At 45.4% G+C, this 25,689-nt stretch overlaps 1 protein-coding gene across 4 annotated transcripts; it reads right to left on the reverse strand.

The window, feature by feature from the left end:
• Positions 1–4,056: 4,056 nt before the first annotated feature.
• On the reverse strand, positions 4,057–24,675 carry si:ch73-366l1.5 (FILIA-N KH-like domain-containing protein). 4 transcript variants are annotated; one of them, XR_015719008.1, is made up of 5 exons: positions 24,291–24,673; positions 16,182–16,848; positions 13,103–13,202; positions 8,355–8,531; positions 7,296–7,678 (listed from the first exon to the last, which is right to left on the reverse strand). XR_015719008.1 is itself a non-coding variant. In XM_087840177.1 (5 exons), the coding sequence occupies exons 1-4, from the start codon at positions 24,537–24,539 to the stop codon at positions 11,458–11,460; spliced, it is 1,050 nt and encodes a 349-aa protein (XP_087696303.1). In that variant the 5' UTR covers positions 24,540–24,673; the 3' UTR covers positions 7,296–7,678; positions 11,421–11,457. The 4 variants fall into 4 exon arrangements, 3 of the variants coding, with proteins under 3 accessions (XP_087696302.1, XP_087696303.1, XP_087696304.1); XM_087840177.1 differs by lacking the exon at positions 8,355–8,531 and adding an exon at positions 11,421–11,491; XM_087840176.1 differs by lacking the exons at positions 7,296–7,678; positions 8,355–8,531 and adding an exon at positions 4,057–4,922 and having other exon boundaries at positions 24,291–24,675.
• Between the last annotated feature and the right edge of the window lie 1,014 nt (positions 24,676–25,689).

Genomic DNA, 25,689 nt, shown 5'->3' on the forward strand with positions numbered 1-25,689 from the left:
GCCTCCATTCACAAAAGAACCAAAGAGCAAGTTAATTAAATAACGGAAGAAAAAATGAGACTTTACTCATGAAACAAAAATGATTAATTCATTAATTCTGTTATTAAATCTGCAGCTCAGTCAGAGAAACAAACAACATATTTGATGTTTTTAATGCAAGTTATTAATCTGACAGACTCCTCTGCACACTGAGATCAAGACAACAAATAAATCGATCATGTTTTTATATCATTATTGGATGATATAAAAACATTGGACTGGTTCAATTGGACTCCATATTTTCCAGCTGCAACATTATATTCTAAATGATTTAATGCAAATATCTCTCTGCTTATTTTCATTGTGTTTTTTTCCTTTTATTGATGGTGAACGAGGCAAAATGAGGAGAAAACAATAAGAGCAGGATATACGTGTGTATATGTGTCTGTGGTAAAACTGTAAAGATTACCTCTCCATAAAGATCTGAGTTCTTTCTGTGCCTCGGCTGCAGTTACAGGGAAACATGACAGCAGATGTTTTCTGGAGAATCTGCAGCACAGACTGTGTTTTTCTATCAAAACTTTTAAAAGTTCTTTTCCTTTGTTAAATGTTAAAGCCTGATGGATTTTGTGCTTCCACTCAGTGGACGTGTTTTCATTCCTTTCTATGATGTAACACAGTTAAGATGCTAATGTACGAATCAGTGTGTGAAATCATGCAGCTTCAATCAGATACTAACAGCAGAATCACATCAATAAATCAAACTGAGACAAATCTGTTTCTCTCCTGTCATTATTCAGCTGATTAAGAAATGACTCAGAAGAAATTAACTTGAAACTTTGTCAGGTTTTTTGTTCGTGTCTGTCTGCCCTGAGTCTGCATGTGCATCCTCTTGAAGGAAGGCATAGATAATTCAGTCACTGCTTAAAATCACCCACATTACACAGACTCAGATGAAATGCTTGCTGATAAAGCTCTGGATATTCGTCATATCTTAAAACATAATTCTTCATGCTCAGCTCTTTGTTGTTGTTCCTAGAGTATTTAAAAGTAGAATGGGAGGCAGAGCCTTCAGGCCCCTCTTCTGTGGAACCAGCTTCCAGTTTGGATTCAGGAGACAGACACTATCTCTACTTTCAAGATTGTCTGTTTTCTCTTTTAGCTGCTGTTTGTCTTTCGGCTGTGTTGGTGATTGCTGTGATTTTTGTGCTGTGGCCTATTTTGTCCCTTTCTCTCAATTTTCTTCTTTCTATAGAGAGTTTATAGAGCTTTTAGTTTGCACAGTGCATTTAGACCATGACTCTGCTAAAGCTGTTAAAAAAGACGATCAGACTACAGATGTTAATTCTGAAGCTTATAGTTCGGCTGGATCAATAGTTCCATCATAGATGAATCACCTGGCTCCACTTCTTCACACTTTTCCAAAGTTAAAACTTAAATTTCCCACAGATGTGACCTACCGTGAGAATCTGCAGAGTAGAGATTTGGGATGACGTCATTGCTCCTGCCCACACACCCACTCACTACTATGAATACTCACCTGTACTTTGTAAGGCTGCTGATCCCGTTTTTAATGATGACGGCCGACTGTTGCTTGATGCCCAAAGGCTGTTTTGATTCTGAACTTGTGTGTCAGGATAAAAAAAATTATCTGATCCTTAGTGATGAGGTTTGTGGGTATTTGTTTATGCACAACTCTTTGAAGGTCCCAACACAGTCAGTCAGGCTGAGGTCTGGACTCTCTCTCTCAGTCCAGTTTATTATCTGTACTCTGAGGTATTTATAGTCCTCCACATCAACGCCCTGGATTGAAACAGGGGCCACAGGTTTCCTGGTCCTCCTAAAGTCCACAATCAGTCTTTGGTCTTTGTCACGTTGAGCTGCAGATGATTCTGCTCACACCACATGACAAAGGAGTCGACCACAGCCCGGTACTCCATCTCATCACCCTCACTGATGCATCCAACCACCGCAGACTCATCAGAAAACCTCTGAAGATGGAGGTCTGTGTGCAGGGGCTGAGGTCTGTGGTGCAGAGGGTGAAGGGGAAGGGGGAGAGGATGGTCTCTTGTGGTGCCCCTGTGTTGCTGGTCACCTCACTTTACAGCACTCATTTTACAAAGCTCATGGATGTAAAGCATGAAGTTGTTCTTGGTAAGATTAGAGAACAAGATTGCCCTGATAGCTGACACCTGGAAGAGTGTTGCCAGCCATATCCCAGCATCACTTGTCACTTTATAAGTGATGACTGGGAGCTCATGAGCTTCTGCCTCACAACCATGCAATTAGAAGAATGACACAGTAGCCCAAATATTACTGTTTGGATTGAGCAGACTGCGGAAAACTTTGAGATTTCTCCAAGAGAAAAAAGTTGCATTCGTTCATGACAATGGATCCAATATAGTGCAAGAAAAACACAGTCTGTCTACAGTACTGATCACACTTTACAGTTGGTATTGAATAAAGCACTGTGACCAGTAAAGCACTTGGAGCAGCGAGGCCTCTCAAAGCATTTTAAACAAAGGGAACTGACTTCAAGTAACTGGAAGCAGAGGCAGCTGGGGGTGCAGGAACACAAATTTAAATGAGATGAGTTATCCTACTGTCAAAGAAGAGAGCAAGTCTGACTGTACAGCATGAGCAGATGCATTAATTAAATGTTCAAACTGGAGAGAGAGCGAAGCAGATACAATACAACTAAACAGGCCACCGGCAAACAACTCACTAATACTCAATTGCTGTTCCTTCCATTCAGATCCCGGACGAGCCCCCACATTGTTACGTCCCCCCAAAGGGGTCTAGGCATGCGAGTGAGGGGACCAGTAACAAATGAGTCCAGAACAGAATGAAAGGAAAACAGACAGGTGTTTTTAGTAAATAAAATGGTCTTTATTATAGATAATCTTAACATAAAGAGCCGGCAACGCCGTTTTACCAATAACACTTGGAAAAAGGGAAAAAGGTTACAACAACAAAGAACACAACAACCAAACAAAAACTCCACACCACGAGGAGGCACTTCCAGGGGCCCACAAGCTCACCCTGTCACTAGCAGCAGCTACCTTTACTGCTGCCGAAGCCCACACTACTCACGTAAAGCAGCTATGCTGTTTCCACAACTCCACACTTCAGGCAGGATAACTACACACCAAGAACACCCCACACTGCTTATATGATCTCAGAGAGGTGATTGCTGACTGGGCCCAGGTGGTAAACGAGTCCAATGAGCAGCAGCTGTGTCCTGGGGAGAGAGAAGAGCAAGAGACAGAGGGGTGGAGCAAGAGAGGAGGAGGCGGAGAAAAACACCACGCCACACAAAGGCAGTATCAGGAGGCCCAGCTAGGGCTGTAACACCAAAGGGTTGGATTTGGTCCTTCAGTTTGAGATTTTTATATCAAACTCTTACTTGACAGCTTAAAAATACTCAAATCAAACGAATCACAAAAATATCTTTGTTTTTTTTTCGCCTCTATCATGGAGAGTCCCAGGTATTTAACCTGCTGTGGGGACGTCACCTTGGGCTGCGTCGTAGCCTAGCCTAGACGTAGCCTTAGATGCTGGGGAATCAAAGGCAGAAGGCTCTGCTGAAAAATGAAGTAAGGGAGGGTGAGAGGAAAGAGCAGAGAGCTCGAACAGGAAGCACAGCGTGTTTCTGCTACAGTCTCAGAGGTGAAGCCCTGAAGCTGTGTGGTTTAGTGAAATGCTGCCCTCTGCTGCTCACAGGAGGAAACACAGCCTGCAGCTGCAAACAAACAAGCCTCTGCTGCTGAGCCTGTTGTTCTGCAGTTTCACCATTAACCACTAGGTGGCACTGATGTTTCTCTCTGTGAGTTGATCCAGCTGCCCCGACACGAACTCAAGTCTCCTTTTCCAGATCAGTTTCCACACAGTGGGAAAAGGCCATGGAGTGAAGGAAAGGTGTGAAGGAGAGACTTAAAAGGACTTAGGAAAGGAGAAGCAGACTCCTTAATCATGTCTGCACTGCTGAAACTACACTGTCTACAGGATGGACTACAAAAGCCGGCCTTACGTTCTGTCGTTTCCTGCAGGAAATATAACGCTTCACTCAACTGCGAGAATTCAAACAGCTTTATTGTGACTGCAGATACTCCGGGGTCAGTGTAGAAAAACAGCGACAGAAGAAGAAGCAGCCAGACCTGAGTAGGAGGCCAATCACAGCTCGGGGGACACTTGGGGACGTTTTTATTATTATTATGAAAACTAATTAAAAATACTATAAATAAAAAATGAACGGTGGAGGGAAAAAAAGTTGTTTTCATGACAATCTTCATGCAAAAATGTTCCATTAATATAATTTTAAAATAACAATATTTGCAGCAAATATTTGAAAAATGTTTGTTAATGAGCACTGAAATGTTTTTTTTTACTAACAGAGGTTAACGTAGAAAAGAGTTCAGTGAGCTTTGAGGCTGAAATCCTCCCACACTGTTTCTTTGTTTAGTCTTTGGTGACGTCAGAAGCTCTCAGACGAGAGCCAATGAAGCGGTTTGAGGGGAAACGTCATGAGGACGCCGCCGCACTCACGTGTCTGCCATGAATATGAATCTGAAGCCTGCCAGCTTCCATTAGCGCGTGCTTCAAACTGCTACTAAAATTTAGCCTAGCATTACTTTGGCAGGAAGTGATGTCCCTAGAGTCTGACAGATGGCGAGCTGCAGTCTGGAGACTGGTGATGGTGGTCATGGTGATGGTGGTCATTGTGATGACGGTCATGGTGATGGTGGTCATGGTGATGGTGGTCATGGTGATGGTGGTCATGGTGATGGCGGTCATGGTGATAGACTTCCTGAGTGGACAGATCGATGGCGTCTCTCGTGGTTCAGAGGGAGTAAAGCTTCAGCTGCTCCTCTATGTCGGCCTCCGTCACCTCCTGGTTCGCCTTCAGCAGCTGGAAGATGGCCGCCAGCTGCTCCTGTTGCACCCTGGGATGTCAACACACACACACACACACACACACACACACGGTTAACAGTTTAGCCTCCAGGATCGTTTTTATTCTCGCTCAGGTGTTTTCAGATAGTGGATTTGGACGTTCACTGAATGATTTCAACATGAATGAACCAGATTCTTGCAAACAGCTGACAGTCTCACCATCTGCTAATGTGTTGATATGAGCCTTACACAGCTGCCTGCAGCTAGCAACCAGGTAGCACATCATTAGACAGTACTGCGCTGAAGTCTTCAGCCAACGAGCTTGACAATGAATGTTTGGTGTGAGCACCTTCATCCTTCAGCTCTCTGAGGATCTCTTCTCCAGGCTTCTTGAAGGACGTTCAGAGCTCTTCTTTGGATGTTTCTGCCTCCGGATGTCCCAACCAATGTTCCCTCTAATGTTTCATGTGTCTGAGCGACACACAAACTCCTTGAGCGGACACTTGGACCACTGTGAGCAACAGCAGACGTGTGCACTGTGGTCACGCCAACATCGAATCATCCAAGTTACATGTTTATTAAAGTAATCAAATTACAGCATTTATGTTAGACTACGTTTAATTAACTGCTTTAGCCCACTTACAATGAAAATTAATAAATAAATCTTGTTGATGACCTGTAGCATGTTAACACTATTGACTCCAATTTTGAAAACACAACTTTTCTTTTCATAAAGCTCTGACTTGTATGATGAGTCTGTGGTCTGGGAGAGAGTCTGTAACTCTGTCTGCAAAATACAGTAAATAATGACCAATGTTGGGAAATTAATTATGTAGTTACTTCTTCAAGAAAGTAACTGAGTTTTGCAAACAACAAAGTTTTTTGCAGCTGTTTACCTACAAATGCAGCCAAGACGTTTTTTAAACAAACATTTCAAACTATTTCCAGAACAATCAGCTGTTCTGCATCAAATCTGATGCCACACAAATTATTTGTGCCACTCCAAAAATAATTTCTGTCCACTATGAGATGAAGGAGAACAACAGCCTGATACCTGCAGGCCTGACAGCAGCAGATGTGTCACTGCTGTAACACCTGTAACATTCAGCAGTCGCCTCATTGTTCTGACACACAACACTATTAACTACACTCAGTTAGCAGAGCGATGCTACTGTGAACTGAGGAGCTGTTGTCTTGATGTGAGCTTCTACTCAGGGTTTTTTCTTCCAGTTCAGAGCAGAAATGTTTTTGTTGTGTTTTTCTCCACAAATTTAATTATAAGCTAGATATATTTCTACTAATGAAATCAGTTTGCTAACAGCAACAGGGATGAGTCAGTGAGTCAGTTGGGCTCGTGAATCATGATTCATGAGTCAGTAAAGTGATTCTCGAGTGTTGAACGATTCGTTCATGATCATTGCGCATCACTACACGCCACTTTGCTCGCCAAAACACCGGTGTCAGCAGATAAGGACGCTGTCATAGCTGCATTTATACGAATGTGAATCGCATCATTGGCTGGACTCTGGGATAAGGTGGCATCGTTCTGATCCCATACAGGAGCAGCCAGTCACTGACTAACACTGCAGAACAGAATTGTTAAAGTATTTATTTTAATTTCAATTCAGGTCAGATTTTCTTCTGTGTGCAGAGACCGTGCAGTTTAGAGGGAACGTTGGTCCCACACTGCTTCAGGAATGCTGAGGTCCAGCTCTGGGGAGGCCCATCCATGATTGATCGTGCTCCACTGTGTGCTGACATGCTTTGACTGTGCTGGCAGTGTGTATGGGATCATTGTCAGGCTGCCAATCAGAATCTTTCAGATGTTACTGCATGTGGATCAAAATCTGATTTTCTTCATTAATCAGCAGTTTTAACCCCAACACACATCCAGCTAATGAAACCAGTCCAAAGACTCTGGCACTGCAAACGTCTCTGTTTCCACTGATGATTCCCAGCAGTGGCTGTGAGCTGACATTGACCTAACCCTCCTCTGTGTTCGGTGTTGAGATAAAACAGGAGCGTTTCATCATCTGCATCTTGATATTTTGAAACCAGACTGGTCACTCATCACTTTTGATCCTAAATCCTCAGTGAGAGAGAGCGAGGAACAAAAGCAGCTCCTCCTGCGTCCGGCTCCTTTGCTACTCTCACGGGAAAATAAACGTTTTTATTGAAACCAGAGACTGAGACCATCAACCCGACAGGCTGGATGAGCTCAGAGATCAGCTGAGCAGCAGCTCTTACAGCCAGAGGAGGTCTTAATGCAGGTTTGCCATATTTGGAGGGACTTTTTATGTCGTCTGTGGTTACACTTTTAGTTTTGGCTCTAAACAACCACCTGATGGTGCTGTTGTCTCTGTCAGCTCCACCTCAACTTTGAAGCAAAAACAGGAAACAGGAAAGAATAAACAAACATCAAGAAAGGGCAAAAGTATTTTTAATAATCCAGAATTTACAAAACAAAGATCAGAAAGAATCAACAACATGTTTCACGCTTTTATTTCATGGTTAACTTTTAAAATCACAACTGAACACTGAAGCACGAACGTTTTATTGCAGCTTGTCGTCTAATTTTCTTTTTTCAGTTGAAACCAGCAGTGAGAACCAGGTTACACTGAGGTTAACTTCACTAACATTCACTCACATAAGTAATTTGTTTGCTTCAGAAAAGCTGGACACGGAAAGCAGACGGTAAAGAAACTCCTGAAGGCACTTTGGTGTGAAGACATTTCACAAGCAGCTCAAACCTCAAAACTCAACAAGAGAAGAAAGCAGGCAGGACTTCCTCATCCTCACAGATCAGCTGTAAGAACACAAAGAAAACAAGTTTGAGATCACAACTACAGGAAAACTTGTAAAAATGACTCAAACCGTCTGAAAATCTAAACCCGGTGACGCTAAAACGCCACAGAGTTAGCGCAGTTTAACGTGACGTTCTGGAGTCACCTCAGCTCTGAGATGCTAACGCCAACACTGACTCTACTCGAATATTCAGGTTTGTAGATGCTGAAGTTTTTTGGGCAGAAAGTAAACGGTGCTGCACCGAAAACCTCGTAGTTTGCATAGAAGTCGCCGACTTGCAGTGAGTCGTCAACGACTCACTGAGCTGCTGTGACAGAGCTCGCCTTCAGAGTAAAAGCTGCATGAAATGTGTTGGCTACAGCAATAAGGCACAACTTTTACTTTGAAAGCAAAGGTTCTGTTTCCAGTCTGATCCAGTGAAGCACAGGAGACTGCAGAGCTCTGCTAACATAAAACACAGGTTTTAGGTGCAGCACTTTGGGACTGATGTAACCTAGGCAACAGTCACCCTCCAGTCGGTCACCGGGAAGCCTGAGCTAACATTTCAGTGGAAAGTCCTTCATGAGCGACTCCAGCTGTTCGTCAGAGGTCAGTTAGGTTAACTAGTTCATGGAAAACTTTGCCTAACATGGTTAACAACGGCTGTCCTGACAGGTGAAGCAAAGGGCGGCACTCACCGTTAGCTGAGCGGTAGCAGGCAGCATGCAGGGTTAGCAGGCGAGCAGCACAGCTGGACAGAAGCTGACAGATGTGACGAGAGCGAAGACAGAAATAAATGAGGCGAGCGCTCGATGAGCAGCCGGTCCACAGCGACGCTTCACCTGCACAGGTGAGACAGCAGCTGCTGCCTCAGGCTACAGCGACAAAGCAAAGTTCTCAGAACACACCCGGGAATTATTTATTCACCTGGATCAAAATACAGAAAACTCAACAGGAAAAATGTTGATGACAGTCGTCCAGCTCCCACACCTCTAACCCACAGGTCACGATAAAGATGGCGAGTCCGCTGCACGTTCACCACGACTGAAGCAATGAAACTGTCACTACCCGATCCGTACCGGAAACCCGATCGGTACCCTGCATGCGCAAATCTTACGTCACTTCCTCTCTTTGCCAACATTGCGACATTCAGTATATTTGAATGACACGGTTAGCGCCCAGTTAGCTCCTAGCATTTCTCAACAGCTCTGCCTCCTTTTCGACTGCCCGGGACATTTAAACTATGGATAATCCGTATACAAACAAATTCATGCTTTTCTCCTCAACAGAGAGCGTTCCCCGATTGAACAACAGCACCATAAAATAAGAAGAATGGCGCCTAATTACAGACTTAATAATATTGACTTAGCAATGTGTCACATGAAGATTCATCAGCCAGATTAAGTGTTTACTGACAACTGACAGTGATAGCGGACATCATCATCACTATTCCAACAATCTTCTCCACACAGACAAGCATAAACACACTCGACTATCACTAAATCAAATTTAACACACGTTTGTAATGACGCCAATTCATTTTACAATAGGGTTCATTCGCTCGGTCAGCAGGTGGCAGTATCCTCGTACACTGGGGAGTACACTGCCATTAAACGTACAGAAGAAGAAGTGTAACTATCTTTTTATTTTTTGTTTTTGTCTACATTGTACTGAAATGCTTCATTATTGGAAACATTTTAAGAGATACTTATTATTCTTAACATCTTAACCGATACTCTGACCTGTAACTATCGTAAAACGCTTCGACCGGAAGTAGACACCTTTCGCGCATGCGGGGTACCGATCGGGTTTCTGGTACGGATCAGGTAGTGACAGAAACGACCCGCGCTTCATCCCCACAGGGTCGCGACAGGAAGCACATCGAACATGTGGAGCTTTAGGTGGAACAATAGAAAAAGTGAAGCTTGTATTCTATTTTAACAGCACCTGAACATGCGCCACTAACACGTTTAGAAACGCGTCACGGTCGGCGTGGAATAAAACACTCCATACGACAGGGGTGGGGAACTCCACAGTGTCCAGGCTGCCTCTGACTGTGTGACAGCTGATTATATTAATATGATGTTATTATGGTTCTTTTAAATGTGTGGTGTGTTTGACCAGAGGAGGGCGCTGGTGAGCTCCACGCTGCGCGTCATGTTTTCTCCATAACAGCAGCCGGTAATTATGGGCCACGGTTTCCTGTGCTTTGGAGAAAGCGCTCAACTGTTTGGCTTAAATGATTCAGCCTCTATTTTTGTGTCTGTAAGCGTCTGAATCATCGTCACGCTGCTCTGACGCTGCACGCCGAGTTTCTGCAGGAGGCTGATATGAAGTCTGGCAGCTCGCTGCTAGAATCACAGCAGCAGTGATATCAAATCCACACCCAGAAATTAACCTGCTCAGCAGCTGTGACGGCGTCTGCTCTCAAAGTTTCAGCTCCACTCGTCTGGGAGGCAGACGGACAGTAAAATCAAGTTACTGTGGCCTCTGCAACAAAGTGCTCCAGTAGTTTGTGCAGGTCAGGAAAATGTGTGAAAGCTGGAGACTGAACCAGAGATGACCGGATACTTGCAGGACAAAGAGACGGGCTGGCAGGAAACATGAAACAGGAATAAAAACCAAATGATTGTGATGATGCTGAGTCACAGCTCTGCCTCCACAAACGGGCAGGAGCCCTGAAGTAACGCAGATAATGGAAGCTGTGTCTCAGCGGCTGCACTGAAGAGGAGCAGCAGAGTCTGAGGACGTGTCCACGCTGTGACTGTCCCATCACACTTCTGTGAAAATGCTCCCAGAGCTCGTCCGACCCTGGAGCCTGGGAAACGTCAGTCCCAGCGTGGTCACGTGACCCCGGCGCTCTTTTCTTTTAGATTAAAAGCTTGTGAAGCCTCAACACTGAGCGTCTCCTTTATCCCCACAGAGAACATGTGACCCACATCGGCCGCCTTTTGTCCCTGCTGGGTCACACTCAGTTGGTACACTGGTGCATGCTGGGAGGTTAAAGGGGCGGGGCTGAGCTTCCTGTTAACAGACGCTGAAGGACATGATAAGAGGATAAGCAGCCGCTGTCTGGGGCGGTGGGCTGGGTGTAAACACAGACCATGTGACCAGCAGTGAGGAGTGAAACAGGGAGGAGCATCAGCCGCAGGGATAAACCAATCATAATCAGTCATCAGCACCAGCAGAATATCTCACTGCAGAGACAGGAAACGACTAAAAGTTGGGACACGCCCACCAACCAGCAGCTGGACTCGAACGTCCACAGGAGACACAAACACAGACCCTCCCCACGGAGGAGAGTCCACGGTCACAGTGAAAGAAACAACATGATGGCGGCAAACGCACGGCTTCAATATTCCTGCAACTCCTTTTAAATTTGTTTTCTTTTGATGTTGCAGCTGAAACGAATCACACGACTGCGTCTGAGCTTCCATGAAAGCTGATTCTCAGAGTTTATTTTCATCGATTGAATCAAATAATCAAATCAGATGTTTTGATTATGTTCCTCCACACATTTAACATGTTTGTTCTGAAGAAACCAGACTTCAGATGAGAGACGTGAACCTGCAGCTGCTGTCGGCTCTGCAGGAGACCTTAATCAGGTTACAGCTTCTTATTGGACGCTTCGGTCTAACTGGCTGCATTTGTCCCACCGGCAGCTCTGTGTCTGTGAACGTCGGCGTCAGTCTATCTGTGCTGCAGCGTTAGGGGTGATTAAGGAGGGGCGGGGCTGAGGGTTCAGGGGAGGATGTTCTCCTTACCATCTCCTTCCCAGCACACTGAGTCTGCTGAGGCTGATTACAGAGAGGTAAAATCAGACGTGAGCTCTATCCTGGAAAGATAAAGGTGGAGGCTGTCAGACACGGCACTCATACAGAAAAACCTGCAGAAAACAAAGGCTGGTGCATGCTGGGATACTCCAGGAGGGACGGATACGAAAAGAAGCTTAACCTCTTAAGCCCCAAGCCTACCTGATCTCCTGCTTTTTGCCCCCGTATCAGGGGGCGGTGGGGCTTAAGAGGTTAAATGAAAAGTTTTATGTCACTTAAAAAAAGCCTGATGATCACGATTCTGTGTATAACTGAACACGGCTGTCAGACATGCAGGCGGTGTGAGAGCAGCACATCACAGGTGTCACATGATGATCCTCCCAGTGTGCACGACATGATGAATAAGGATGCAACAGTCCCAGTACAGGACGCATCAGGCTGCTGCTGCAGGACTGAGACCAGTCAGGGATGAACTTTGACCCAAACCTGTGCAAAACAAAATCATGCACTAACGTAGATCATTTATATTGCTGATGAATGCACATGATCACATGATGCATGACAGCTGATGAAGAGGACAGAAAAATGACTGTTTGTGGTCAGTTAGCAGCTTTCGTGCAAACTGTGTCCCACAGTGAGGAGCGACCTTTCCACGCTTCAGTCTGGAGGGACTCGCCCTTTCTCCAGTTTCTCCTGACTCAGAAGGTTTTGGCCTCCAGGTGTTCGACACCCTGCCTCAGGCAGGACGAGGCTGCGGTCAGACTGAACACAAAGGTAAGGTCAGTGCGCAGCTGGAAGCAAACGTTCAGAGTTTAACAGATGCTCGGCGAGGATTCTGCACAGGCCTCCCCTCCTCCGCCACACAAAGCTCCAGTGTCCAATCAGAGCGCTGCACACGTGCACTCCCCACACCGACAAGAGTAGAAAATAAAAACGGTGAAATGTGCCAGACTTTCATCCGCAGGCTGCGTCTCTACTTAACTGTGATTCAACAAAGAAGAAACAGGAACTGCAGCTGCAGGCTCACAGACGGGCACAGACAGCACGCAGCAGCGGTTACGTAACACTGCGTTCAGACAGCGTCAGCCTCAGGACGTGTAGACAGACACGCATGTACGAACCAGAGCGCTCTCTCACTCCGGCGAGGACGGACCGAGGCCTCAGCAGAAGTCTCCATTTGAATAATCAGTTAAATTTCTGCTGGGATGGAAACACAGGAGTGAGCTGCTCCCAGCACAGGTACGACACAGGTGCACCTGAGGAGGTGCAAAGGGAGGCCATGGTTCTGGCTCCACGCCGAGCCCAGTCTACACGAAGCAGCCGTTTACTGTCGGTCTCCACCTTTCCTGCTTCTCCCATTCATGGCGTCACGCCCTTCCCTGTTCCCGCCCACTTTTAACCAATCAGCATTCACACTGAGCCGCGTGCCGTAGAGACAGCTCTCTAACCACATCCATACAGCTGGTTAATTAAACCCTGATGAGTTCAAATGAAACCACAGATGTTTGTTTTCTGAGCTCTTCCATCAAATCTTCCACGCCGAGTGTCAGAAAGCTTTAAGGAGCCAATCAGCTGCTCTGTGCAGCCGACCCGTCCATGCAGGAGAGAACAGCGTGATCACGGCACCAGGGTCAGTGTTAGCATGCAGTGAACCTATCAGCCAGGACACCAACCTCTGCTCCTCCTCCATGTCCTCCTGGGTCATCAGCGCTGCCATCTTACTCTGTTTCGCTCCCGGGGTGAAGCTCAGCACATCAGCAGCTGCAGCCACATCTGGAACAGCAGAGGCAGCGCAGACATGTTAGCGTCTGATGTCAGCTCTAACTCATCAGCTCAAACTGACCTGAAGCACATTTTACAAGATTTTTCTTTTTTTATTCTTTATTTTAAAAAGTTCTTCAGCTCAGGCGTCGCGTTCATTTGCTGCGTCACTAACAACTGAAGTGCATCTGTTTCCTTTCTTGAAATAACGAGAGCAGCAGGGCTCACAGCTGTGGTGAAAAGTTCTTACTGCAGATTTAAAAGTCCAAGCGGTCACATCGCTGCACTCTGGTTCATCATTTCATTATTGTGCAGCAACAACCTCAGAGCACAAACGCACCTGTCGCTCCAGCTGCTGCGTGACAGCTTGGAGGTCATATGGCGAGCCGTCAGCCCGCACGCCAAGAGCTTTGCTGCCTGTTCAAGATTAGGTATCATCCTCCTGCAGCAGATGGCTGCTTCACCTCTACGCACGCCGGCCGATACAGTAACCACGCTCTGGCTCAGCCGGCGTCGACAGAGCGCGGTTACGCATCATGCATGAACCTGGATACTGATCCAGACTTGCACACAGTGATCACAGGGAGCCGGATTTCCTCCTTGCTGATTCATTAACAGCAAATCAGCTGTTCTGAAATATATTCCTCCAGGTCACACGTTGTATTTCAGTAAGCGTCTGTGTTCACTCCTAATGTTTCCTGGAAGTGACTTATCTGTGACGCGCAGCTGCTGGCCTCAGTTTTCTGCTCAAAGATTGTCTCAGTGTAAACAAAGCTGACACATAAACCCAGAGCACGTATGTGAGCCTCAGTGTTCACAGCGAGTTCAAACTTTCAGCAGCAAATATACTGATCCTGAGAATCAGCATGACCAATGTCATTGTCACATACATGTTACACCACATGTGTAACATGTATGTAGAGATATGCAATGCCTCTCTTTAACAGGTGTGGTCCCTACGTTCTGTAAGCTGCTGTTGTTGAGCCGATATTAAAAAAGAGCAGTTTGGATCCAACTCAGCTTAAGAGTTACAGGCCTTTCTCTAAGCTCCCATTATTATCAAAAATCCTGGAAAAAGTAGTTACAGATCAACTTACCACTTTTTTAGAAAAACATGAAATTTATGACAAATTTCAGTCGGGTTTCCGTAAAAGTCGCTCAACAGAAAACGCATTACTTAAAGCCTCTGGTGACATCATGATGTCAGCTGACTCCGGAGCATCCTCAGTCATGGTTTTGTTGGACATCTGCCTTTGACACCATCAGTGTTGGTCAAGTTACTTGAAAAAAGTAATCAGTAACTAATTACTGATTACTTCCCCAAAAAATAATCCAGTTACTTTACTGATTACTTATTTTCCAAAGTAATTAATTACTTAGTTACTTAGTTACTTTTTAAAACCACGATTCACAACCTGAATAGGTGATAAAGTGATAGATCTTTCAGCCCAATTCTACATTTTCTACATAATCATCATACAAAATGTAATCAAATGGAAAAGTCTCTTTTTAAAACTTGTTTTATTAGTTTTAATCTTTTAACTTTATGCATCAAGCAAACATTTAATTATCTGCAACATTCTCTGACTGGAAGAAATTAGTTTAACATTTAAACCTATTTTCTGCACATTCCAGCACATAAAATAAAATATTTTGTGTGTTTACACTCAGTCTTTCAAATAGATGCAAGTAAAACACAGCAGAAAATAAATAAAGTCAAAGACTAGCGGTCCTGTTGCTCTATTTTCACCTGTAAAGCAGGAGTGGGGTAGGCGGAGGGTTACCCTGGTGCAGGTGTGCAGCGGTCAGTGGAAGAATCCGCGAGTTTCTCTGTGAGTTTCCCATTACGTCGTAGCTACTCGGTGCTTGTTTGGAAGTTTAGGGGTTTTTCGCTGTAAAAAGAAGTTTTCTTCCCACGCACAACGGACACTAATGTTTTTGTCACTTTTTATGGAATCAAACTCAAAGTAAGGTCAGTACTTCCACGCTTTAAACGCTGCAGCTCATACTCTCTCTGCACTCGATATATGATCCATTGTTGATCTGCACACAGCTGTTGTCACGAACGTCGCACTCGCTTACGTCACTGTCATGAGACATTCTCGCAAAAAATCACGGTTTTAGTAACGCAGTAACGCAGCGTTCCTACGGGAAAGTAACGGTAATCTAATTACCGTTTTTGCCATAGTAATCCCTTACTTTACTCGTTACTTGAAAAAAGTAATCGGATTACAGTATCGCGTTACAAGTAACGCATTACTGCCCATCTCTGGACACCATTGACCATCCTGATTAACAGGCTCCGGGACGTAGTCGGTGTGTCCGGTCTGGCTTTGAAGTGGTTTCAGTCGTACGTCTCCAACAGATCTTTTAGAGCGGCGCCCCCAGGTTGTGGAAGTCTCTCCCTCCATCATTACGTTGCCTTGATTGTATTTATTCTTTTAAAAAGCAACTTAAGACTCATTTATTTAGATTGGCTTTTAATTAGATTTCTGCTGTGTGTTTTATTATTAATGTATTTTATGTATTTCTGTTTTATGTTACTGTGAAGCACCTTGTGGTTTTTATCCTGTGAAAAGTGCTATACAAATAAATTGATTTGATTTGATTTGATGTCACTGTTCAAAGATGTTTTTGAGGTGTTGGCATTGAGGCGTTCAGGAGTCTTGAGCCAACGGTTGTCGTGATTTGGGCTAAATAAATAAAGTCAAATTGAGGAACCATCATTCTTCACTAAAGAAATCAGTTCACAGGCTGTACTGAATTATTTAACAGGTTTGGCTTTTCAAATTGATGTTCAACAGAAGAGGCCCCAGGATAGAGCCTTGGGGTGCTCCCAATATTTAATTACTGGAAACTTAGACACCTGGCAGTCCTTGGCCAAAAATAAAACCAGTTCTGGACTCATGTGGTCCACCGAGGTCAACTGAGACCAAAACCTCTCTGAACAGAGACAGAAGAGTAGAAGTGCAGTCCAGCTAGCAGACTTACCATCATCCAGGATGGTCTCTGGTTCTGGTTCCTGCTTGTGCGATGGTTCTGTCAGACCTTCATTGGGTCCGGGCATCTGCTCAAGCAGTTCTTCAGGTTCAGTCGCGAGTTTCTGGGCTGCCACTTCAGACACGAGCACAGGTTCTGGATCAGTCACAGGTTCTGGGACAGTAACAGGTTCTGGGACAGTCACAGGTTCTGGGACAGTTTTGGGTTCAGATACGAGTTCAGGGGACATGTCTGGTTCTGATAAGGGCTCTGCTACAGGTTTGGACTCTGGGGTAGGTTCTGCAGCTTGTTCTGGGCCCGGTACCAAGCCTGGTATGGGTTCAGACACTGCTGCTGCTTCTTGTGCTTCATCTGGTTCGAGAACAGGTTCTGGGCCTGATACAGCTTCAGAGACAAGTTCTGATACTGTGACTGATTCTGGAACAGACTTTGGTTCTTTGGTTGGTTCAGGGACTGCTTCTGGTGCTGGTGGTTGCTCTGCTCTTGTCTCTGGCACTTTTATTGGTTCTGCCACAGGTTCTGGTGCCTTGACTGCTTCTGTGACCTCTGGATCTTCTGCTGCTTTCGGCTCAGCTTCTGATATCTTCGCTGGTTCTGGGACGTGTTGTGGTTCTGGGACAGGTTGTGGTTCTGGGACAGGTTGTGGTTCTTGGACAGCCTGAAAAGAGAAAGATTATGAAAACAGCTCACAGCAGTGGACGTCACAGTTGAACGAGCAGCTCGCCGACTGTCAAAACTGAGATAAACCTTCTGGTTTATCAGGTTAAGTCTGGAATCTGCTTTGGGAAAGTTTATGAATGATGTCATTCTGTAATTCAAAGTAATTTTTCCTTTTGAGAAAACTAAACAGATTTCTTGAAGGCTGGTTTTTGATAACTTTAAAGACCTTTTCTTAGGATTAGAGACCGTTATTACACAGTAAGAGTTAACCTGTCAACGTGCAAATATAGTCTTGCTTGTTCAAATCTCGCTGGCGCTGGATTTTGCTGACTCGGGGAACCGAACCCAGATGCTTTGAATCTGGGCCGCAGAGGAAAACCAAACAACCGCAATGAAAAGAAAATTTCATGAAGCAGAGAAATGTAACATCAGCCAGACTTGAAGGAACAATGAAAAACACCTGGACACATGTGGACTCCCTGTAATGACCTCTGCACAGACCAACTCATCTGGAGGTCATTGCTGCTCGCAGCACCTCCACAGCAACACTGGGACAAATAAAACTCCTCAGCTAACCTGTTGCTTCCTCGACACCCAGCAGCTCATCCATGCAGCTATATGCAGTGTATGTACTATATATACCCAGGTATATATCTAGCGGCTGACCTCCCTATTTGGCTGTACTGTTGCACCTGTCTGTCTCTTTGAAGTGCTGAGGTTGCACGCATCGACATCCGAGCAGCAGATCTGGTTTCTGCCTCAGCCTCTCTGCTTTACCACCATCCAAACGTTCCTCCTGTCCTCGTCTTTAGGAGGCGCTTATGGCCTTAAAGAAACCAAACACTTGGAAGGCTTTATGGAGACGAAGGAACTTCTATTAAACTGAGATCTGTGACTGCGTACAGCGAGCTCATTGCCGAGTTCTAGAAAGCAGTCCAAGATGATCTGAGCTCTGAGACCTGGAGCTGGCCTGAGGTCATACAGGGATGGGCACGGCCAGCAGCAACACTCGGGCAGTGTAAACATACTAAGCTGGTACTGAAACCTCCCCACACCATCACACGAGCAGCGGGTGGAGGCAGGATGGATCCATGCTGTCACGTTTATTCCAAACTGACCATCTGAACGCGACTCATCAGACCAGCAAACATCTTCCTCTGTCGGTGTGTGAACTGAGTTTCCTGCTCTCTCTGACAGAGTGACAGGAGTGTGTTCTTCTGCTGCTTCGAGGTTCAGAGATGCTCTTCTACATACCTTGAATGTAATGAGCACCTATTTGAGTTTCAGTCTGTGAAGGTTCTCAGTCATCCAGGTCTCGAACATCTAGAACTGAAGAAGCTTCTCGGATGAAGGTGAAACGTCTTCAAGCAACCTAAAGAAGTCCAGACGCTTTTCTTTCCACGCTCCTTAGACTATTAGAGTTTCCATTTCCTCCCTATCAGTCTGTCCATTCTCTTCTGACCTCAAAGCTTTTTCACAGAGAGGCGTCATCAGGTACATCAAGTTTATAGGATGTTAAATCAAAATGACAAAGTAGTAAATCAAAGATTAGAAAGTGAACGATGCTGTTTCTCCAGCAAACGTCAGTCAGACAGTGATGTCACAGTGATGTCACAGTCTGACTGTTGTAATGAGGCGGACCATAACAGCCCCTGAACAGGACGTTTGGCTCATATGTAAAAATGTGATACGTCTTCTAGGAAATGTCCATATTTATGAGTATTAACCGATCTCGAGCCCAGAGAAATGGAGGCAGAAATCTTTTTTTGAAAAACGAATAAAGGTCTGCTCTGCTGCATCAGTCTCGCCCTGACCCGGAGAGACCCCACAGTCTGCTGCTGGTCTCACCACCGAGACAGCTGGTGCATGCTTGTCTTAATCCCACAGCAGCCCTCCATCACAGCCTCAGACTGGCATGGAAACACGGGTCTCTTCCTCTGAATTCCTGAGCTCTGAAACACTGAAATACCCACAGTGCAGCTCATTAAATCGCTCTGTGAGTCAGCAGAATGATGACGGGCCCTGTTTGGACTCCGGGCCTAAACCGGAAAACAGTTTGTTAAAGGAGTCGTGATGAGGTCATCGTGTGCAGCAGCGTCCTTTCATGCAACAAACATCCACTTCCTAATTTGGAGAATTTATCTACCAGGCAAGTTAATGTGAGACCAATTTACCATCAGCACAGAAACCATCAGACTTACACGACTTAAAGTCTATCGACAGATTATTTTTGATGTGAATATGCAGTGAAGGAATGAGACGTTTGCTACGGGAGATTTTCTGCTTTCTGTTCGTAGCCCAACTTCAAACCAGCGATTGCAGTCAGTCAGAACAGTCATTATAAGATATGATTGCAAGAACTTAGAAGTTACAAAGGCTGAAGCTTCTGGAAAACAAGCTCTTCCACTGTGGATTAGGCTCAGTCACAGCACGTCCTGCTAAGCGTATCTGTAACATTACACTGAGTGCTGTGCTCCTAAAAGCCATTTCAGCTCCATAACAGGCGCAGAGGAAGCATCAGCTCAGCTGGCATGTGGGGAATTCACTGAGCTACCTGAGCAAACCTACAGATCACTCAGCCGTCGGACACGTGATGCAAACGTTTCTTAAACTCTGTTTCTTACACCTGCAAATTACAAACAAGCCTTCAGGTTTTCTTTGAACAGCAGACGAGGAGCTCGGTGAGACAGGGAGGAGGTCGGGGTGGATGGATGGGTCAGCTGATTACAGCTTTCAGGTAATCAGCTGACCCATCCATCAGCAGGTAAATGTTAATGAGGGCTTATTGGTGTTTGAAGGCAGCTGGACGCTGTGAACACAGCTCTGCTCTTCTGTTATCCACCAGCTGGGCCACGTGGATGTTGCAGACTGCAGGTGATTTGGTTTCATCTGATATAAGAATTCTTGCTCCTCTGATTTTGGAGACGGTTGCTTGGCTACAGTTATCATTTGCAGGTCTTCCCATAAATTTCATCCCAGTGTGATTCAGCTGAGGGCAGCGTGCCGAGGCGAGCGCTCAGCCTCTGTGTGAACAGACTCTTTGTTATCCTCCTGCTCGCTGCCCTGTCTCCACTTCAGCTGCTGACTCCACCTCCATTTACGACGGAGACGCTTCCACCGTGTCCTCTCACAGATCATCTTACTTCATCTCATACAAACCAACATCTGTGAGACAGAAACATTTAGATTCAGAGTGCGAGGCCGATCGCTGAGACGGCCCTTTCACATCCTGTTTCAGGCTCTGGTGGTGCTATAAAGAGCAAACTCCTCCCCAGCACCAGCAGCTACAACCAATAAACACCAGGAAGTTCTCTCGGAGGCCGGGTGGGGACAGGGTGTGGTTGTGGTGGTGGTGGTGAGGGTGAGGGTGACGGTGCCAAGCTCAGTGTAATCACCACATTGTTTTGTCCCGGATTTGATGCCCAGCCAGCAGCTCTGTGGAGCAGAGGAGTACTGAGCCAGAGCCGAGCCTCAGAGGGAGGAGGAGGAGAGGCAGGAACGGCGCCAGGCCGGGGGAAATACCAGCAGAGGTACGTCAGGCTGGAGAGAACGGCTCACAGCCTCCACGACTGCTGCTCAGTTTGATAAAACCCAAAGAAGACGAGAGTCCCACGTGTTTGATTTCATGCATAGTTGTTCCTGAAACACTAAACGTTGTTTCCTCCAGGAGTTCATGCACATCCTGTTAAAACCTCGGCTCCTTTTATCTTAATGACCTTGTAGTACCATATCACCCTATCAGAGCACTTCGCTCTCGCTCTGCAGGCCTACTTGTTGTTCCTAGAGTATTTAAAAGTAGAATGGGAGGCAGAGCCTTCAGTTTTCAGGCCCCTCTTCTGTGGAACCAGCTTCCAGTTTGGATTCAGGAGACAGACACTATCTCTACTTTTAAGATTAGGCTTCAAACTTTCCTTTTTGCTAAAGCATATAGTTAGGGCTGGACCAGGTGACCCTGAATCCTCCCTTAGTTATGCTGCAATAGATGTAGGCTGCCGGGGGATTCCCATGATGCACTGAGTTTTTCCTTTCCAGTCACCTTTCTCACTCACTATGTGTTAACAGACCTCTCTGTATTGAATCATATCTGTTATTAATCTCTGTCTCTCTTCCACAGCATGTCTTTATCCTGTCTTCCTTCTCTCACCCCAACCAATCACAGCAGATGGCCCCGCCCCTCCCTGAGCCTGGTTCTGCTGGAGGTTTCTTCCTGTTAAAAGGGAGTTTTTCCTTCCCACTGTCGCCAAAGTGCTGCTCATAGGGGGTCACATGATTGTTGGGTTTTTCTCTGTATGTAGGGTCTACTTTACAGTATAAAGCAGCTTGAGGCGACTGTTGTTGTGAATATTTTCACTATCAGCAGGTCAGTTTTTCTAGGAGTGAGCGGCATATCTGGCCGAGAGCGTGGAGTCATGAACCATCACCTGGTTATGGAGCTGCGTGCAGACTGAATGTCAGGTGTTCACTCAGCGCTCAGACTTAATGAGCAGCGACTCGTTTGAAGCCTCCGGACGTTAGAAGAACTGCAGCTCGTGTTTTAAGGAGAAATCTGCTGCTGTTCTCGTCACAAACTGATGTTTACAATGACAGGAAGAAGAAGTCGGGGATTCTGGCAGCAGATAAAAATGTGTTTCTGTTGTTGAACTTTAACTCCTGAGTCTGCTGATAAATCTGAAGCTTCTCCAAACACGCTCAGCTGTTTTCATGCGTCTTGTTCAGCCGGTGAGACTCTGTGACGTGTTTCTTAGCATGTTGGACTCTGTTAACGTTACTCCGCCTCCATCCAGCCTAGATAAGGCAAACACAGAGAGAGCAGCGCGTTGTACCCAGATTAATGCAATAAAGAGTTTTTATTGTCGCTGACGTGCTCGGGCTGGAAAAAGTGCTGCTTCTCGTTTAACACGTGGACACAGAAGAAACATCTTTAGCTCAAAGTCAGCAGTGAAAGTTGTTTGTTCAGAGCTGGTTAACATTTGCTCTCCTTCCTCGTCCTTTGAAAGCGTGTCGCTCGTGGCGAAGCAGCTCTCCATTTATGGAGATGTGAGTGAGCTCACGTCGTGCAGCTGTTTAGTCTCTGCATCAACATCAGAAGCAGCACAAGCATCAGCTGACAGGGAAATAAAAATACATATTTTTAAAACTTCTTCATGGATTTTCTTGGAATAAGTCTAAACGTCTTAATTCTTTCCTTTGCAGCAGTAAAATGTTAAATTAATATTTAAATGATTCTAATTAGAATAATTATTTCCCAAACTTAATGTTCCTTATGTTTTGGTCTCCAGCTCTAACACACCACAAAATGATCATTTGACTAATAATAATCAAACTAATCTGAGTGTTTTATTCCAGCGGTCAGAGCAGGAAACTCTCCCGCAGCACATCTGTGGAGCAGGAAGGTTGAGGGTTTGATTCCCGACACTCAGCAGGAGCAAACTTTCTTCCTTCTGTCTGAATGTAAGTTTTAGGTCAAATAGAAAGTGCAGTCAGTGTCCCTTTGGCTGTGCTGCTGTCACTCCCACACAGAAAACAACACTCGCTGTGTTCCCGCTCTGACAGACGTCCTTTATGAACGCTGTGAGACGGCCCACGATGCATTGCGGTAGTCGTACAGTAAGCCTGACAGCTGCAGCTCGCTGTGCTTGGGTAACGTTATCAGAGACTCAGCAACTCAGAGTCGCTGGATTTAAAAATTCGGATCAGCAGGTTGAGCTCACAGCTGTCAAACATGCACATACCCACGCCACGGCGCCACACCCACCTCCTATAGGTGGTGTCAGTGTGGATTTATTGTCTGGCACCAAATATAGACGTTAGTCGGAGTTGCAGCAGCGCTGAGCACATTCTGCAGGCTGTTTGAAGATGGCGGGCAGATGGTTTGCATGTTTAACAGCTCTCACATCAGCAGGTATTCAAACGAGTCCAACGCCACAGCTCGTGTGTGCATTTCACTCCACCCCCCCCAAAAACAGTTCAACATTTCCATAAAGACGAGTCAGAGTGTGCACAAGCAAATCCACCAATCACAGGGAAAAGGTGGTGACCATGTTTGGGCATCGCGCCTCCAGTCGTCAGCAGGAGTCGGTCCAGAGTGCACCCGCCGGTTACTGCTGGACGGTTATCAATCACTCAGAGCAACACACACAGGTAGCTCGATGAGAGCAGGTGGTAACTCGGGGCAACCAAACATCCAAATGAGCTCTACAAGCTGCAGTTCCTCTCACGTCCACTAGAGGCTCCCACTTTAAACCTTTATTGCAGAAATAAACATGTTTACAGCTCGATGCACAAACTGTGGATCGTTTCCTCCTTCACAACCTGATTATAGCTCACCTGTTTAAACTGTATTTAGATTCAAGATTCTTTATTGGTCACATGCACAGATATACAAGTATAACCTGCAGTGAAACGCAACCTGACACGCTGCTCGACTTGTGCAAAAGGGGAGAGAGAGCTTAATGTTTGCATTAAGGCTCCTGCATCTGCTGGCTTCACCTGAGCTGTTGGTTAATGTTAATGACATCATGTGACCAATAACATGTCTGCTGTGAGGTCCCTGTACCAACAAACTGTCCAATAAGACTGAGCTAGATTTTGATTGGCTGTTTGATTGTACTGATACAGGTTGCTATTGTTAGCCTTCTTTTATTTCTGGTTTAAAAAACCAAGATGGCAACAGTCAGTAAGCTCGACGGCCGTCTTCCATATACAGTCTGTGATAACTGCAGTTTCACTGAGAGCACAAAATGTGTTAGTGATTAGTTATTAGATTATTATTATAAATAAAGGTGTAAAACAAAAACAAACAGGCACTAAAATAAACTGATTCAAGCAGGAAGTAAAGGAGCACCTGTCATCACCTCCAATAATCAGACTGATTAAACAGCAGCTTCCTGTCATCTCTGTCTGATCTGCCAGTTATGCTTTCAGCCAATCACCGTTAACCTGCTCAGACGTCTCAAAAACACACGAACGCAGATCGATTGCGTTTGGTCCGAAACTGTTACAGAGAATCATCATTTTACCTTAAAGAGAAAGTTTATCTGAACTTTATCCGGTGAAAGAGGAGCCAGAGAAAGAGAGGGGGGGGGGGGGGGGGGGGAGAGTATGTCTCCCGTGGACAAACAATAACTTGGTGTTTGCTGTTGATCGTCTTTTTAATCATCTGTTTATATAAAGTGACAGTAATGATTAAATATCTGTCACCACCTTCTTTAGAAACAGGTGATAAAGCTGAAGGACTGTCTGACAGGCTGCAGTTACAAACTGCGTCTCGTTTGTACTTCTTACATCTTTTATTGCTTATTGATCAGTTTTGGAACAAACGTTTATTTCCCGGGTTCGTAGATCTGCGTTTTATCAACTAAAAGTAGCCGCCTCTTAAAAAACAAAACAAACAAACAAACAAAAACCAGTCTGATCAATAACAGCATCGATGGAGCTCACCTGGATCGTCTCGGCGGCCCCAATGTCCTCCACGCCCGGAGCTGGGGGCTCTGGTCGCAGGGGGGGTTCGGGCTCTTCTTCCAGAGCTCCTTGTGGAAGAAGGTCGTCTCCGTGCCCGAGTTTGGACCTCTTGCTCCCGGCAGACGAGGAGGAGACATCGGGCTTCCTGCTGAGGAGCGATGTAGCGAAATAAATGGCAACGACGGTGAAGAGGATGGCGGGGATGATGACGGCGGGGTCCAAGTCCATGATGAAGAGCCGAGAAGTCACGGAGTGTGTTTGTTCAAGGCTGAGGAGCGTGTGTGTTAATCAGGCTGCGATCACACACACTGAGCCTCATCCCGCCTCCTCACACAATCTGACCTCAACAGCTGACACACACACACACACACACACACACACACACACACACACACTGGGGCAGCAGCCGGATCTGCTTCAAAATAAAATACTCCAAGAAAAAAAGTCATTTCTTGCAAGTGTTCAAAATAAAAGCCTCACATTCAGGATACAGGGCTTTTCGAAATTAAAGACCTAAAACTCAAATGCGGAGTTCAGAGTCAGTGTTTAATACAAAACGGTCTAACGTTTGTTTAGCGTTACTTTTCAAAATAAGAGACCTGACATGTAGGGCACAATAACTCGGGCTTCTTGTTCAAATGAACATGACTTACACAACTTTAAACTTTCAAAATAAACTACCTGACACACAGGCTACCACAGCATCGAAGAATGGTTTCAAAAATTAAAAACCCTACAAACAGCACGTAAGTCCAGTTAGAGATATTTCAAAATAAAAGTCGTTAACAAAGGGGTAAAAGAGGCATCGAGGGCTAATTTTCAAAGTAAAGTTCCCCATGAAAGCAGATAAGCTGCTTACCAAAGCAAAGCCCCGAGCCTAGTGTCTGCGTGGGCATTTGGTTTTCTTTTCTTTAAAGTGATTCAAAGGCACCGGAAGCTCTGCTCGGCCTGCAGCCCGACCGTCAGGCTGAACAACCCGCAAGAAGCTTTAAGCGGTCACGTCAGAGTCTGAAATCCCTGTTAGGATCTGTTCCGCTGTCTATGGAAGCTGCCATTATCAGAGTTATTATCTATTCTTTTATTATTTTTATTTATGACTGAATGTTTTCTTCTCTGTGGCTCTTTCATTCTAATGGTCTGACATCAGGTTCGTGCTCACGATGAGAATAAAGATCAACTTGTGTTTTAACCAAATAAACCTTTAAATGCTTTTTGTTTCCCACATTTAAAACACAACAAGAAGCCTGCCAACCAGCAGACATGTCAAAGGTCAGAAATGGTGTGCGTACACTTGTTGGCCACTTCATTAGGCACACCTAGTTATCTGCTTGTTAAATAATGAACCAATAAGCCAATCACGTGCGAGCATTTAGACACG

Source organism: Neolamprologus brichardi, chromosome 4, assembly GCF_056152115.1.
Source record: "Neolamprologus brichardi isolate AB-2024 chromosome 4, ASM5615211v1, whole genome shotgun sequence".
Taxonomy (NCBI): Eukaryota; Metazoa; Chordata; class Actinopteri; order Cichliformes; family Cichlidae; genus Neolamprologus; species Neolamprologus brichardi.